This window comes from Dreissena polymorpha, chromosome 7, assembly GCF_020536995.1.
Source record: "Dreissena polymorpha isolate Duluth1 chromosome 7, UMN_Dpol_1.0, whole genome shotgun sequence".
NCBI lineage: Eukaryota > Metazoa > Mollusca > Bivalvia > Myida > Dreissenidae > Dreissena > Dreissena polymorpha.
Genome location: NC_068361.1, coordinates 17,786,045 through 17,802,719, shown reverse-complemented (window position 1 = coordinate 17,802,719; position 16,675 = coordinate 17,786,045). Strand labels below are relative to the sequence as shown.

Genomic DNA, 16,675 nt, shown 5'->3' with positions numbered 1-16,675 from the left:
GTATCAGAGAGCTGAATCTTTAAGTTCAGGTAATATGCACAAACCGAAAGTCCTCAAAGCAGGAAAACAAGGTGTCAGTGTAATAGCAAGCACCAATTATTTAGTTCATGATGCATTAAATAAAGTCTTTATGGTATTTAAATATTATTATTATGTTTGCATATGCTTTATCAATAGGGCTGTCACGATTCACCGGTATACCGGTATATGGCAGTGCATGTTGTGAAAAAAATCGCACCGCGGTACGCACCGGTTTTTTTAATATTATTATACTGTGAAACCATTATTAATCGTCAGGCATTAATTTTCATAAATTTCGTCAGTCGACCGATCGGCGAATTTAAGATCCTAACGAACAATCATGCTCTATGTTTGAACAAAAAAAACAAACTAAGTTGAATAATATTTTAAAACTTTACCGTAGACGTGAGGCATTCAATTCCAACATAATCCATGCACACATTCACTGCTGTTTCGTAATCAAGATTAATCCGGTTTTGACACAAATGGATGTTGATTACACAAGGTACTTAACTGACACGTTACACTTCTTTAAAACGCGTGTGCAGTACAGCTGTATCGAATGCGTTGACTTCGTTTATGTAGAATGGTAATCAATTAGCATTAGGTATTATTAATGGGTAATAAAGTTGTTTATAACTTTATTACCCATTAGGTGCATTGTGTTTTTCAGGGGTGTTGCATATTAGCCATCACGCAGCGAATGCCGATGGAAGACAATAAACCTAATGAAAAGATGACGATGTGTGATCAACATGCGTATTTATCACAAATAAATAAAGATTATTTTAATTGCAGTTTGTTGTTTGATTGTTGCGTTTAACCACACTTATTACTATTTTATATGTATCAATTTATTTATTTTTAAATTATTGACATAATTGATTTATATACCGGTAGTTTACTTTTTAAGAACAAACACACACATAGAGTTTATAATTTTAATGTTGATATCAGAATAAAAAAGCATTTTATTTGAAAAAAAAACACTTAACAATCTGGAACCTCTTTTGTATAACACAAAAAGTTTTAAAACAGTATCGACAGCATTTTAATAAAATTGTTATCAGTATGGCAATTATAATAATAGAATAAGACTAATTGGCAATTGACCTGTTGTTACAAACACTCGTTAACGGTTATTCGATCCCACTTGTCCGCTAATCATAACAATGAACGTGTGAAAGGCATATATTATGAGGGTCCATTACTGTCCCTTGATAACAAAAGACTAGTTAATTGGCATGTGACAAACAGGCCCCACCTCCTGCAGTGATTCCCAAGTGTGTTCCCGCATTCGTACCACGATTTTTCGCAACTGCGATTGATCGCGAATATGTATTACACACAAATCGGATATTGACTGACGCATTTTTTTTTAATTCAAAATCAGAAATCGGCGAATTTATGTGCTGACGAAATCGTCATTTTTATAAAAATGGCGAAATTTTGTGCTGTCCAATATAAATGGTTTCACAGTATTAGCACAGATATAAATACATTACATAATTATTTTGATATAGATATCGTTTTGAAAAATGTAGAAGCGGTTCAAAAGGGCTAAATAAATAATCCGTTAATATCCAGGTCAAGCAAGCGCTTCCACTTGTAGATGTTTAACTTTCACGTTTAAAATACGGCGATGTATGGGTCCGTACCTTTTTTGGAATTAGGGACAGATTTCCTTTGCAAATAAGTTCATAAATATCCAAAAGATGTTTATTCTATTTCTTATTTTCTTTCTTTAGTATATCGATCGTTCAAAGCATGGCACTTCCGAATCATGTTATCTAAAGATTCTGAATAAGTCGAGGAAGAGTCAGAACGCTACGGATTTTCAATTCTGGGCCTGCTGACTCCACATTTTGAACATGCCCTTGAAGCGTTCGATTTACACCGATCGTAGTCACAGCTATTGTAAACAACATGGCGGACATTTTAGAAAAAGACGCGAACAATAACAATGACTACTTCTATCAAGTTTATTACAGTTTCTTTTACAGTTTCTAGTCATACTATGATACCAGTGTTTTCTGATTATTGAGTTTAATAAAGTTTGTAAAACTTGTTATTCTGCTGTTTTCTTCACAGATACATATTCTGTAAAATATCGCGGTACGTACCGCGATACAGTGTTGCCGTACCACGATATACCGCGGTACGCTCACGGCGTATAGTGACAGCCCTATTTATCAAATTAAAGTTATTAAAATATACAGTCAAACCTGAATTCAGCGGTCAGCCAAGGGAAATGATCAAAGTGACCGTTGTCCACAGGTGACCGTTGAATTCGGATCACAATTTTAAGAAGGTTGGTCAGTTGGTAGTATTACTACGTCGTTACCCCACCCAATCGTTTGCATACAGTGTAAAACAAATGCTCATTGCATTAACAAAGCATAATAACAGCATTAACTTACGCGTGTACATTGAATAATAGAGAATAATATCTTTTAGCCTGATTTAATTTCATAATGTTAAATTAAACAATGACTTTATCAACGCTGGTATAATTGTTTTCTCATGCATCTCATTCATTCAGTAAATAAAGCTTGTCACGTTCCGTTGACGTCACGTCCGTAAAAGTCTTAAAGGCGGATTCGGTGTCATAAACCGATAGAACGGTGTAATTGTACCGTTCTAATTCAAAGAAATAGCGGTCATTTAATTTAGCGATAATTACTTTCAACAAGTCATAAACTCTGGTAAATTTTCTTTAGAAGATACACCCACAATTATCCCCGGAAAAGAAACCTTCTCAACACCTTATAATTTGTTTACTCGCAGCGGGCCGCTTTTATGATATCATAGACAATTACCGCTTTCAGACGCTTCAAATGTTGCAAATCAGTCCATGTTTTGCCATTAAAGCTGATCACTAATCCTCTTATCGCTTTCTTATCAAAACACTCGCCAGCTTAATGTTGTGTTAACACTTAATCAGCGATACAGATCAATTGACTTTGTCATGCGCTCATGCATTATGCATGCAGACGATAATTGCTATTAATACACATTGTTATTGTTAATGTCACCTGTTTAAAGTGATATTATGGGCATCTAACAGTTTATAGCTGGCTATCGCAACCGTTGTTTATTTTTGGTATTTTCACTACATATACAATGTACACTTATATTTGTTAACTCAGCATCAACATACTAAAACACTATCCCGGTGAGAGAAAAAAATGCATTTGAATATCAACCGTCTTTTCGTTAAACAACTGATCATGCATGTACGATGTGAACCTAAATTTAGTTTTAGTGCAGATTCTTTTATACGACAAGTTTTAGTGCAGATTCTTTCATACGACACAAAGGCACAATTTTGTTTTACGGCATGATGTGCTGTGTTTTTAATTTTCGCGACTCGAGACGACTGACACGTGACCGTTGATTTCAGGTCAAACATGAATTTCGGAGTGGAATGTAGTGGCCGTTGGCCGTTATGGACAGGTGGCCGTTGAATTCAAGTGTAATATAGAGTGTTTTTCGTCGGGGGGATTCCAGACTGACCGTTGTCTGCAGGTGACCGGTAAATTCAGGTGGCCGTTAGGTCAGTTTCGACTGTATGCAAGAATAAAAAAATAACCCTTTTATTCGCATCACTCTATCATTATGGTTTCTAGCCTCATTTTTTGCCCATGTATGCCAGCTCAAAATCGAAGCCTCCATGTAGAAACACAAATTAAACATAATGTTTTGATTAACAATATAGGATTATTTTAATGTTGTCTTGTAAAATGTTTATGGCATTGCCTTTCTAACCATGGTGATCTCTTGAAGGAAAAGACATGATTTGAGATATTCTGAGGAAAATATTCAAATCCGAATAAAACAAATATTTGTCATATTCCTGACTGACCTGGTGTTTCGATTTTCCCTCCTTGGACACAAAGCTCTCATCGTTAATGATGTCAGCAAGTTTCTGAGCGGCCTCGTCCAACCAACCAATCGTCTTCAAGTATTCTATGTACTCCTCCGCGTTCTCTTTACACAGCTGGGGGAACATAAAATCACATTAGCCAATCGTTACAAATAAGAAAATTTGGATAAAGAAAATTGTATTAAGCCACAACTTTGTCTTCATAAAACCCCAAGAAACAGCAAAAATGAGATAGAATATTATATGTTATAGCTAGTTCTCTTTTCAGAGATGAGGAAACACAAGGTTTATGTTTGAGCAAGATATATGTTTTATACCTTTGTGTGTTTTTTTCACACAGCAAAAGATTTATATAAACAAGGGACAAAATTTTCACATAACCAGACTTTCAATGTGAAAAAAGTCTGATAAAGGGAGACAACTCAAACTGAACTGATTGTTTATAATTAACCCCCTTTGTTTCAAAATAAATATATTTTTAGTCGTGGCGACCTTGACCTTGGAGATAATGACATAATTCTTTCGTGCGACACACCGTCCCATGACGGTGAACAAATGTGCCATATGATTTTAAAATCTCACAATGAAAAACATAGTTATGGCCCGGACAAGCTCATATATGGCCTTTTTTGACCTTTGAACTCAAAGTGTTACCTTGACCTTGGAAATATGGATGTAATTCTTTCGCACGACACACAGTCTAATGATGGTGAACACATGCTCTAAATGATTTTAAAATCTCACAATGAAAGACAAAGTTATGGCCCAGATAAGCTTGAACCGCCCGCCAGCCCGCCCGCCGACATTCCCCAATCTAATAACCAGTTTTTTCCTTCGGAAAACCTGGTTAACTAGAGGTTGTCACAGACATGATAAATATCCCCATCACTGCCAGTTGTAATTAGTGGCAAGATGTAATAATCAACTTACAAAGATGTTATGCCAAAAGAGGCATAACTTTTTAGACTTTCAAACTAGGATAACAAACATTGCAAATGCAAAAGAATGTGTCAAAGTTTGAATGTTGAAGAGCGTAGGAGTGCTTTGTTTGGCAAGTTTGTGTTTGAAGCCCTCTAAACCTTTCAGTGCGGGAACCGAATTTTAAAGGCCTTTGCAAACAGTTTGGATCCAGATGAGACGCCACAGAACGTGGTGTCTCATCAGGATCCAAACTGTTTGCTATTCTGATAATATTCTTTGAAAAAAATCGAAGAAAATACTAATTTTAGAAATTCAGCAGACGACATTTTAGAAGACGACAAATTTCCCAGCATGCAAAGGGCTAAACAAGTCTCGATCTGGGAAATCTGGGCTTAATACATGTGCATAAAGTATTGTTCCAGACAGGCTCATCAGGGACGACACTTTCGGTCTCAACAGTATTTCCACTAAGAAGACACTTCTTTTAAACAAAAAATACGATACAAGTGGAAAGTGGTGTCCCTAATACCATACAAGTGGAAAGTGGTGTCCCTAATACCATACAAGTGGAAAGTGGTGTCCCTAATACCATACAAGTGGAAAGTGGTGTCCCTAATACCATACAAGTGGAAAGTGGTGTCCCTAATACCATACAAGAGGAAAGTGGTGTCCCTAATACCATACAAGTGGAAAGTGGTGTCCCTAATACCATACAAGTGGAAAGTGGTGTCCCTAATACCATACAAGTGGAAAGTGGTGTCCCTAATACCATACAAGTGGAAAGTGGTGTCCCTAATACCATACAAGTGGAAAGTGGTGTCCCTAATAGGATACAAGTGGAAAGTGGTGTCCCTAATAGGATACAAGTGGAAAGTGGTGTCCCTAATAGTCTGCCCAACACTGCACAGACTAATCTGGGACGACACTTTACAAGAACACACATGCATTAAGCCCAGTTTTCACAGAATTAGACATGTTAAGAGAGCGGCAAACACAAACTTGTCAAACAAAGCACTCGATCTACACATTTATGATATGTCAAATACAAAGTTGTGCACATTTATTAACACTTTCCCACTCAGAAGAAAAGTGAAAATGGTTATGTGCAAACGGCATAAAACCAGTGCACCGTGCGAGTAACTCGCAGTCTGTTCAGGTTTTATGCTGTTTGCTGCTTACCAGTATCTGATGGTTGGAAATGAAGCCTTTAAAACTTGAATACAGTAAGAAAGGTATTTAATTAAATTTAACTTTCTAAGGTAAGGGTCTACAAATGCATAAAAATCTAAGTGGTAAAGAATTAAGCCCACTTGTCACAGAACAAGACTCTAAACTTATTTGAAGCCACCTCACCTTGAGGTACCTTCTATACACCCGCACAGCTGTCTCCTTGAGATCATACATACAGACAACTCACCTTGAGGTACCTTCTATACACCCGCACAGCTGTCTCCTTGAGATCATACATACAGACAACTCACCTTGAGGTACCTTCTATACACCCGCACAGCTGTCTCCTTGAGATCATACATACAGACAACTCACCTTGAGGTACCTTCTATACACCCGCACAGCTGTCTCCTTGAGATCATACATACAGACAACTCACCTTGAGGTACCTTCTATACACCCGCACAGCTGTCTCCTTGAGGTCGTACATACGCACAAACTTGATGTACAGCGGCCAGATACGGGGATGCTGCGTGATGGGCAGGGCCCGAAGAGCTCGGTCAAATGTGCGGCGTGTGCGTGTGATCAGACCCTGCGACATGAGGAACTCGCAGTAGTCTAGCCAGATCCTTGGCATCTGAAATAAAAACAATACAATTGAGAATTGTTCTGAGAAAACTGGGCTTCATGTGTGTAAAGTGTCGTCCCAGACTAGCATAAGCAGTCTGCTTTTACGGAACAAGGCGGATAGTGTTGGCCTTGATTAGCCTGTACTTTAAATAGTGTCAAACATTAGAATTTTGTGAGAAAAATGATGTCTTGATGTACATGTAGAATTATAACTTTGTTTCATCTTGAAAATTATAGATAATTTTTACTGTTATTTTTATCTGCTGATCTTTTTATCTGTCTTTAAAGAAAGAAAATAGATTTCTTTTATACCTAATGATAAAAGATGACATTTCTGCAGTGAAATAACAGCGGTGAAAATAAACAAATTGTTATTTTCGCCGGTGAAAATAACAAATTTTCGGAACTACTTTTTCTATTTTTAGATTATCATATCAAGATTTACTTAAAGATTTACATATATTTTTTATGATCACGAGTGATTTAAAAACGATATTCCATCGAATCCAACACATTTTCTTTTTATTTTATGCTTTTTTCACCGTTTATTTAAAAGAGTTTAACCGGAGAATTTCGATGGTATAATGACTTCATTTTGTGTATTGAAATGCATTGAGGCACGCCACGGGAGAAAGGGTAACTTTTCAGCAAAAGGGAAACAGCTGTTAATTATTTTCTTGAAAAAGGGGCATAAAAGAACCAGAAAATGTGTTCATGGCAGTGTAAGATCGTTTGTTATTTCACAATTGATCATAAAAACAAGGGACAAAATTGTCACAAAACCAGGTTTTCATTGTGAAAAAAATCTGATAAAGGGAGACAACTCAAACTGAACTTTTGAAATGAACAAAGAAAATTAACCCCCTTTGTAAGTTTGTTTTAAAATAAATCTATTTTTAGTCGTGGCGACCTTGACATTGGAGATATGCACATGAATTTTTTTTTTTGACCTTTGACCATGAAGGATGACCTTGACCTTTCACCACTAAAAATGTGCAGCTTCATAAGATACACATGCATGGCAAATATCAAGTTGCTATCTTCAATATTGCAAAAGTTATGAGCAACGTTAAAGTTTTCGGACGGACACACGGACGGACGGACGGTGAAAATTTGTGTGCGTATGGAAAGGCGTTGTCCATATACACATGCATACCAAATATGAAGGTTATATCTCAAGGGACATTTATGGCCATTTTTGACCTTTGAACTCAAAGTGTGACCTTGACCTTGGAGATATCGACATAATTATTTCGCGCGACACACCGTCCAATGATGGTGAACAAATGTGCCAAATGATTTTAAAATCTGACAATGAACGACATAGTTATGGCTCGGACAAGCTCATTTATGGCCATTTTTGACCTTTGAACTCAAAGTGTGACCTTGACCTTGGAGATATCGACTTAATTATTTCGCCCGACACACCGTCCAATGATGGTGAACAAATGTGCCAAATGATTTTAAAATCTGACAATGAACGACATAGTTATGGCCCGGACAAGCTTGTTCCGCCCGCCCGCCAGCCAGCCCGCCAGCCAGCCAGCCCGCCCGCATTCGCCAATCTAATAACCAGTTTTTTCCTTCGGAAAACCTGGATAAAAATATATTTTCACTCTGGCTGCGCCACTCATGAAAATACATTTTCTATGATCACTCGTGAAATAACAAACGACAAATGATCTTACACTGACATGAACAAATATCCTCTATATCATTTTAAACACCCCAATTACATGTAACAGCAATATCCATCAAGATTCTTGGCATCTGAAATACATGTAAGATCTAGGTTATCATAAATGAAAAATGTGAGATATTGAATGTCAAAAATCTGCAGACTTTCTATGCAATCAATATAAAACAGACTGTGACAGTCTAAAACTCTTCTTACTTTATGCATGAACACGAGCGACCTCTCGTGCGCACTGTTCACATCCTCGAAGGCAGGCTCCGTGATACACTTTCCCTTGACCTGCTGCCGACGCAGCTTCAGATAATGGTACCATAACTTATAGCTGCAGAGACAAAAACTGCATGGCTTGTATCAAAGTTTTGGTTGTGTTTTGAAAATTGTTTCATATGATTTTAGACCTGTATGTACTTAATGAGGACAAAAAACTTATATATTTTAAATTATTTTAAAAACCGTACATAATAAAGTGCAGTTTTACACGTCATAAAACAATATCCTTTTTTGTTATTCCTTAATATAAATCTGTTATCTGAATATGTACATTTCTAATCCGATATTTTTTAGAAACGTACCCAATTAGAGGATACCAAATGTGCATACATCCAGGAAATATTCTAAAACGGATTTAGTATTTACTATCTTTGATAGAACCTATATCAAATTTTTATTTTGCTGATATTAATGAAAAAAACTAGTATGTTAACAGCAAGGCTAATTTCTTATGGTCACTTGTACAGATACATTTTGCAAAGTAGTGAAAAAAATGCAGTTTGGCCAGTCATCTAAGGAACAATTTCACAATTAAACAAGATGTGTTTGTGAAACACTATGTCCGCCCATATATTTGACCTTTGACCTTGACGGATGACCTTGACCTTTCACCACTCAAAATGTGCAGCTCCATGAGATACACATGCATGCCAAATATCAAGTAGCTACATGTATCTTCAGTATTGCAAAAGTTATGGCAAATGTCAAAGTTTGACGCAAACCAACAAACAGACAGACAGGGCAATAACAATATGCCCCCCAGTATAGACTGGGGAACAAAAATATGCTTAACCATTTCCCACTCAGAAGCTAATGAAAATGGCTATATGTAAACAGCATAAAACCTGAACAGCCTGCAGGTTTTATGCTGTTTGCTGCTCATCAGTATATAATTGTTGGAAATGAAGCCTTTAACACTTGAATCTAGTAAGAAAGGTCTTTAATTAAGGTAGCGCACCTCTAATGGGCACATATCCAAATATAATCTTATTAATTATTTTCCTAATCAGCATCATTTCACTGAACTACATGCAAATTTGTAGGTAGGCTTTCCATGCTTTTAAAAAAAATATACCGATTTTTTCAAAACCACCCCCACGCTCGGCTTTTGTCCAGTTTATTTTCACCCCTGGGGTATATAAAAGTTCCATAATTCATTCAAATTTCCAAATATGGGCATGCAGTTGGTGTGTACAGATGCTGTAAAGGTGTTTAAAGTTTAAACAAGATGAAATAAGTATTCTTTTAAAGACATTTATTTTTTACAAATTTTTATCTATGGAAGAGCGCCATGAAATGTAAGTGATTTCAGCCAAGTAAAAATTGGGTCGGTTAAAAACAAAGTGTCATAAAATTCAAAATAGTATCATTTAAGTCATATTTTAAACTTAGTTTTTATAGAAACACTATATACAGCAAAAATACCAAGAACTAGACAGATTTACCGTTTACTTTTTGAAATAAAAATAAAAATGCAACATGCATGGTTCGTATTTTCAACAGTAAATCACCCAATTTCGCCATAACGTTGTTTTAATTTTAATAATTGAAGAATGTGCATAAAAATTGCAACATATTTAACAATAAATATAGCTTATTTGCCATATTAAATCAAATTACGTTAGAAAATAAATAAAACGCGTCGCAAAAAAGTATACGTCATCAGCAGGATTCGAACCTGCGCGGGAATATCCCAAAAGATTTCTAGTCTATCGCCTTAACCACTAGGCTACGGCACCTAATAGTAGGCTCTTCAACCTTCGAAGAAATCGCGGGAAATCATTAGAGGTGCGCTACCTTAAAGTAAACTTTCTAAGGGACTAGAAATGCGTAAAAATACGTAACTTAGTGGGAAAAGGGTTAAATACGTATCTAAGTGGGAGAGGGTTAAGTCAGCTGAAGCGTAGAATGTAACCTTCCAGGTAGCTCCTTGAGGGCTCTCTCATAGATGACATTGAGGGCACTGACACTGGCCTCCTTCTTGTGCTCGATATAGCGCAGCCAGCATTTCACCGTGTAAGGATTGCGGAGTATATCTTCTTCAAATGGAAGGTCCTCCTCTTCCTACAGAAACAACAAAAGGCATATCACCCTTTAATTAAGTTACGTTGTGTGGTTGTGGTGGATTGAGAGCACTGTTGATAATACAAATGATCAAACCTATCAGAGAACCTTATTCATCTTCTTCATGTAATGTACAAGATCCCTTTCTGGGGCATTGTGGTAAAGAAAAAAATTCAAGAGTCATGCTGTGGACATTTAAAAGAAAGTTCTAAAACCATGTACAAGTCATTGCTTTGGCTGCATTATTTGACAGAAATGACTATTAAAATGATAAGAATATGACCAACGGTGACTGCTACAGATAGGTGTAAACTGAATCCCAACCATATTAAATACTGGATTCCCAATACAAATATGACTATCCAAAGATCTATCAAGAAACAAAGATTAGTGTTATCAGGTTTTCACGGAAATTCGCCAGGCGACAATATTTCAGTCACATGAGAAAGTGCCGCGCATCATCTTATCTACTCATATGCAGGCATGTGGTGTCACAAGTATACCAATAAATGCTCTTAATCCACAATGGGGCCATGGTCTCCCTTATAGCAAATGCGTTTGCGCCTCTATCGCAGATGTGTATTCACATTGTTTATTGTCTTGCTAATATTATTTATCAGTAATGAGTGAAGGCAATATCAATATATTGTTTCTTAAACAAGAGCACCGCATAACGGGTGCCACGCTCGGCTGTGGGTGCAATTTGAAGAAATGAAAGCTTGTCAGATTATTTTTTTGTTTAGAGGTCACAATGACCTTGACCTTTGACCTAGTAACCCCCCAAATATGGGTGTGGCGTATAGAACTCATCTAGGTGCAGCTACACATATGAAGTTTCAAAGTTGTAGGTGAAAGCACTTTGATTTTAGAGCCAATGTTCAAAACCTTAACAAAATATTAAGGTTTTAGCACGATGCGGACAGCGGACACGACACGACCAGCTGGATATGACAATACCTCGGGTTTGCTCCGAAAACAGCCGAGCTAATAAAATTACAATTTAAGGCAAAAGGCAATAACAAAAGTATGCCAAGACCTGAAATCTTTCAAAGTTTCTCCACTAAAAATCTTCTGAACTACTTTAGTTAAAATAACTAATTTTATTTTCTGCAATAGCTTTTTATATTACCTCTAAATATTCAAAAATGAAATGTTAATTTAGAAATATTAGGTTGAGGGCAAAGACATGTATTTTTCAATAACAAAATATTGATCAGCCTCAAATGTTACAAAGATTCGCTTATGAATATCTCCGAGACTATTTACGTTTAAATCACAAAGTTTTTGTAGCCGTGTACATTTTTATATTACATTTAAAATGATACGTAAATCAGAAGTATTTATAATGAAACAATACAGTTTTAGGCAAAGGCAGATATATACTTAAATAGTTGGCCTAACTTATTAGTGTTATTTTATACCTTAATATTGGTTCAGAGACACATTTTTTTCAAATAAATCAGTTTTAATATATCAATGCTACTAAAAATATGGTAACTTTTTTATGTTTCACACATACATGCCATAAATTTTCAGACCAATTACGGGATACAGCGCCCTCACACTACTTTGGGGGAAGGGATCCTCAGCCCTTAGGATGAGGATTTTTTTGTAAATGGGTGAATTTTTCAAAGCAAACTTACTTTACAGCAATAACAAGACTATTGCCAAGCAATATATGTCCCCTACCGGCTCCATCATTGTAAGATTTTTTATTATATTTATTGCCATAGGAACCAGAATTTTTGATGTAGGAACAACATGAAATGATGTGCATAATGCCCATATTGCCATCTATCCATGTTTCAAGTTTCATGAAAAAATATGAAGAACTTTTAAAGTTATCGCAGGATCCAGAAAAGTGTGACAGACTGATGGACTGACAGACAGACAGCTAGACTCACAGACGCACAGAGCGCAAACCATAAATCCCTTCCGGTGAAACCGGTAGGTGACGATAAATATGTTGTTAGCCTCGATGTTTTCATCAAAAGTCTCCGAAGTAACTGTCCACAATTTTATCGTGGAGGAGTACACAATACGGACCAATTCTAAGTGTGCTTGGCATAACAAAGCCTCTGAAAATATAGATTGATTTTGACATGGTGTTATTCACGCATGACTAATTCACAAACACACAAATCTTCAGATGTGTGAACAACTCCTTTGCCCTTATACGCAGAGGGAAATTATAACGTAGTATATTAAAGCCAATTAACAACCACATTAAACAATGCCGCCTTTTAGGTTTGACTACAAACGTGAGACAATCGATATGATAACAAGACCCTTGTTAATTGATCGATTTTGACACGTAGCGTAGTCACCTATTCGGGTAGGCATTGCCATGGAGACGCTGCGTATTAGTAGGAACACAGAAGAGGTGCAGTTAAGCCTAAGATAAGGTACATGTATATATGGAATTTGTAAAATCCAGGACATTTGACAGATTTCCCGGACAATCCGGGACGTATGGCATGTATGTTCACATGTTTGCAGTTCTATAGTAAAGTCATGAAATTTTGTTTTTGGAATCAAGCGGGGGGACACACTTCCATAGCGAATGATATCCCCAGATAAAACAGGGAGACCAGCAACCTGATTGATGTCACATGATGCAGATCTTGTATTCCATGCAAGAATTTCCAATAATTTCTATTGGTCTGAATGAATGTTTCCAATCTTTGCATATTTATACGGGCAAAAGCCCGCGAAGCGGGCGTTGACCGTTCATACATATGGAAATTTAGACCATAAAATTACATAAGAATACCACATATGGATGCGTCTCAAAAAAATTTGTCACGCCACATATATTTTCGCGATGCTATTTATGACCTTGAACAAATCAAAAACACTTTGACATATGCTAAATCACATGTAAATACATACCTCAGGAAATTTTTTATCAATGACATCATAATTGTGTAGCAAATCGCACTTAGTATTCTTGCATTATTTGTTTTTCTTCGCAACCGTTCCAGAATTAAGACATTACTAAATTATCTCCCCTGAAAACTCTTCATCAGTGGGTATAAGCCGAAGACTGGTCCACTACATATAGTGACAGTCTTTACCAAACACAATTTACGTGAACATAACCCGTCTTAAATATATTGCCGAATCTCAGATTTCTGTTGAATTTATTTGCTTTGATCTTTTCGATATCTTATTGTTATTATTATCCTGACAAATCACAAACGCTTGATAAAAAAAATATTTGTTTTAAACATTATAGTTGGCATCTCTATTCTTCCAGTATTATCACGGTATTTCAATAACGCCACCCTACTGTTTATTTGTCAGAATTCGTGACGCATTTTCCATTCGCTCTCAGAAAGAAGTTGTACGTGTGATCATGAGCAATATTCTGGTAAGTTGTCGTTGTTATCCATTAGAAACACATTTATTCACAAAATTTAAAGATATTCCGATCTAACTTTTTAGCCGTTTAGCTTTAATTTTTAACGTATTTAGACCTCTTCTGCTCGCACTTTACTGATATCCCGAAAGGTTGCATATCCCTATAATAAGTTTAGGCCTAAAATCACAAAATCCGATACCTTTGGTTTTTCTTACCACAATTTTACGTAAAAAATCTTCCAGATTCGAAGTCAACAAAAAACAAGACATTTATAAATTGTCTGCATTATTGATCAGATTTTAAGATATTTGTTGGTTTTCCGTCTTTAGAAGCTGTTCTGCCAAGGCAAGAGCTGGGCATCACACAAGAAATTCTATCCAGCAAAACTGACAGTGTTGGTTTACAGAAATCAACAAAGGAGAGATTCCTGAACCATCAAGGTTTCCAAGCTATACACACAGTTATTATCTGTGGTGATCTTTATTGGTTCTGTTGGTTTACTTGGATGGAACATGTGTGAACTTTTATAGAACTTTGAAAAGTCTATATCTGTCTATCTATAAACAAAAATCAGCTATGGTATAATACGATCAGATGTGCAAACAATGTCAAAGGGTTGTTAAATTAACAATTTAAAGGCAATTATGCTGAAAAAATATGAAAGTTCTAATGCAAATTTAGTCTGTATATCGACAAGTGTCTGCCAATAAAAGTCAAACTAGTAATACAAAACTTACCAAAAGTATGTAAAAGCACTAAGTACCTGTTGTGATCATTTTTAGTAAGATAGTCAGTGTAATTCTAACCAGTAGCAAATAGCTTGTTTAGTAAATGCATAATGCAATTAATATGACTTCCTTTATATTGTGTAATTAATAAATTGGTTGTTACTTGTTAATCAATGATAAATGTTTTATGGTTAGTACAAAACCAGCATTGTTAATTTTGTAACAGGTAATAAAATAACACCACTTTGTAATTTCATACAGTCATATACGTAAATACTTATGCACTCTAGGTTGATGACAGTGTTTTAGTACTACTTATTTTTATAACTATTATTTTATGTGCAAATAAATGATGTTAAGTGTTTTGTATCTCCACACAATAGGAGGTTTTTGTGTGACGTCACAAAAGGGGTTTTCCGTTACTAAAAATAGATTGGCCGTCAACTTCTCGATCGCGGCCAATTACATTGTATCAGAGTAAAGGTCGTCGGAAGACTTAATACTTACAATTTCACAAAACAAAACTATACATACTCGTATTCTTTTTTAAGTAAGACTTTAATAAATAAAATTATAAAACATACAGTAATTTGAATATTATTATAAGTGGTGTGGATGCGATAGTGTTATTTTTCATCAGAGATTGAAATTTAGTGTAAGGGGTGTATTGAATCAGTTATAAAACAAAGTCCTTAAATAGCTCAATACATTTTAATCTTGAAATGTAGTTATTAATTTTCTTTTACATTGAATGAATTTTCGTTTCGTTTACATTGAATGAAAATATTAATAAATTTAAGCATTCCAATTGAAAAAACACCTGAATTTATATGGTGCAAATTTAACTGTCTTTGCATGGCGTACATGTATATTGAAAACTCTTCTCTAGTGATAATGAGCGATACAAATCTAGCATTTTATGATACCATAAATCTAAATAAAAAATTTACGCAAGTATTTTATATCCGTATAATGACCAAACGCGATTGCTTGTTTTCATGATGATGTTTCGAACACTGCAGTAACGCACGATCTTTACACATTATAGCAGGTACATTAGTTTACATTAGCAGGTACCCGTTAAATACATTAATTGTGTAGCAGTAAATTTGTAAAATATTTTACATGTATAGTTATTAAACACTTTATTGTTATGTTTAAACTGGCTAATATATATACTTAATATTTCCAAGCAGTTAATCCATTTCGGACAAATTTCTATTTTCAAATATTTTATTAAAGCAACTGTTAAGTTTTTGACTTAATATGCCAAGAGATGACATGAAGGTATCATAAATTGAGTTTAATGACCAGACACATGTGGTTTATGCAGAGACCCCATACAGAGTCATACAAGTATAGGTCCCTGGGTTTATTACACACTGTTTTCATAGTAATTGTCTGGACAGTATCCGATCATGTCGAGATAATCAGTTTGTGATAATCAAAGGGGCAATTAAACACTGGGTTAAAAATGCTGAATTAAAGAGTGTAAAAACTGGTGTGAACAATTAAATAAAAGCATTTACATTTATCAAGAGGATTTAGTTAATCTGTAACAAGGTAAGTTTTTACAGACAAATAGGTTCAAATCAGTTTCTATATGTTGATTACATAAATTCAATCAATTTGTTGTTTGTTTTCGTCCTTATTTGTGTTCGTTCATTGGATTCATTGTAATCTGAAAGAATTTCAAGTTCTGAGTATTTTTTGTTCTTCAAAAGGGTCGCAAATATGATTGTAACCTTATCACGATGCGGTTCATCACAAGCAAACAATAGCAGAATGGCCGCAGTTTTGACGGCCAAAATTTGAGCATGCGCAAACGTGACGTCATTATCGGAATCCCCAAAACCTCCTATACCACATACCTTTTTATATATGTACTGTGTTATGTGTAATATGAATGTTTAAATAAAAAAATG

General features: G+C 35.5%; 1 protein-coding gene across 1 annotated transcript in view; it reads right to left on the bottom strand.

Moving 5' to 3' along the window:
- Window positions 1–16,675, bottom strand: part of LOC127837783 (pre-mRNA-splicing factor SYF1-like) — a 52,080-nt gene that overhangs the window by 34,681 nt on the left and 724 nt on the right. The window contains exons 2-5 of the mRNA XM_052365159.1: window positions 10,510–10,658; window positions 8,523–8,646; window positions 6,438–6,635; window positions 3,887–4,021 (exon numbers count right to left, since the gene is read on the bottom strand). Coding sequence (XP_052221119.1) covers window positions 3,887–4,021; window positions 6,438–6,635; window positions 8,523–8,646; window positions 10,510–10,658 — 606 coding nt within the window. The remainder of the gene's footprint in view (window positions 1–3,886; window positions 4,022–6,437; window positions 6,636–8,522; window positions 8,647–10,509; window positions 10,659–16,675) is intronic.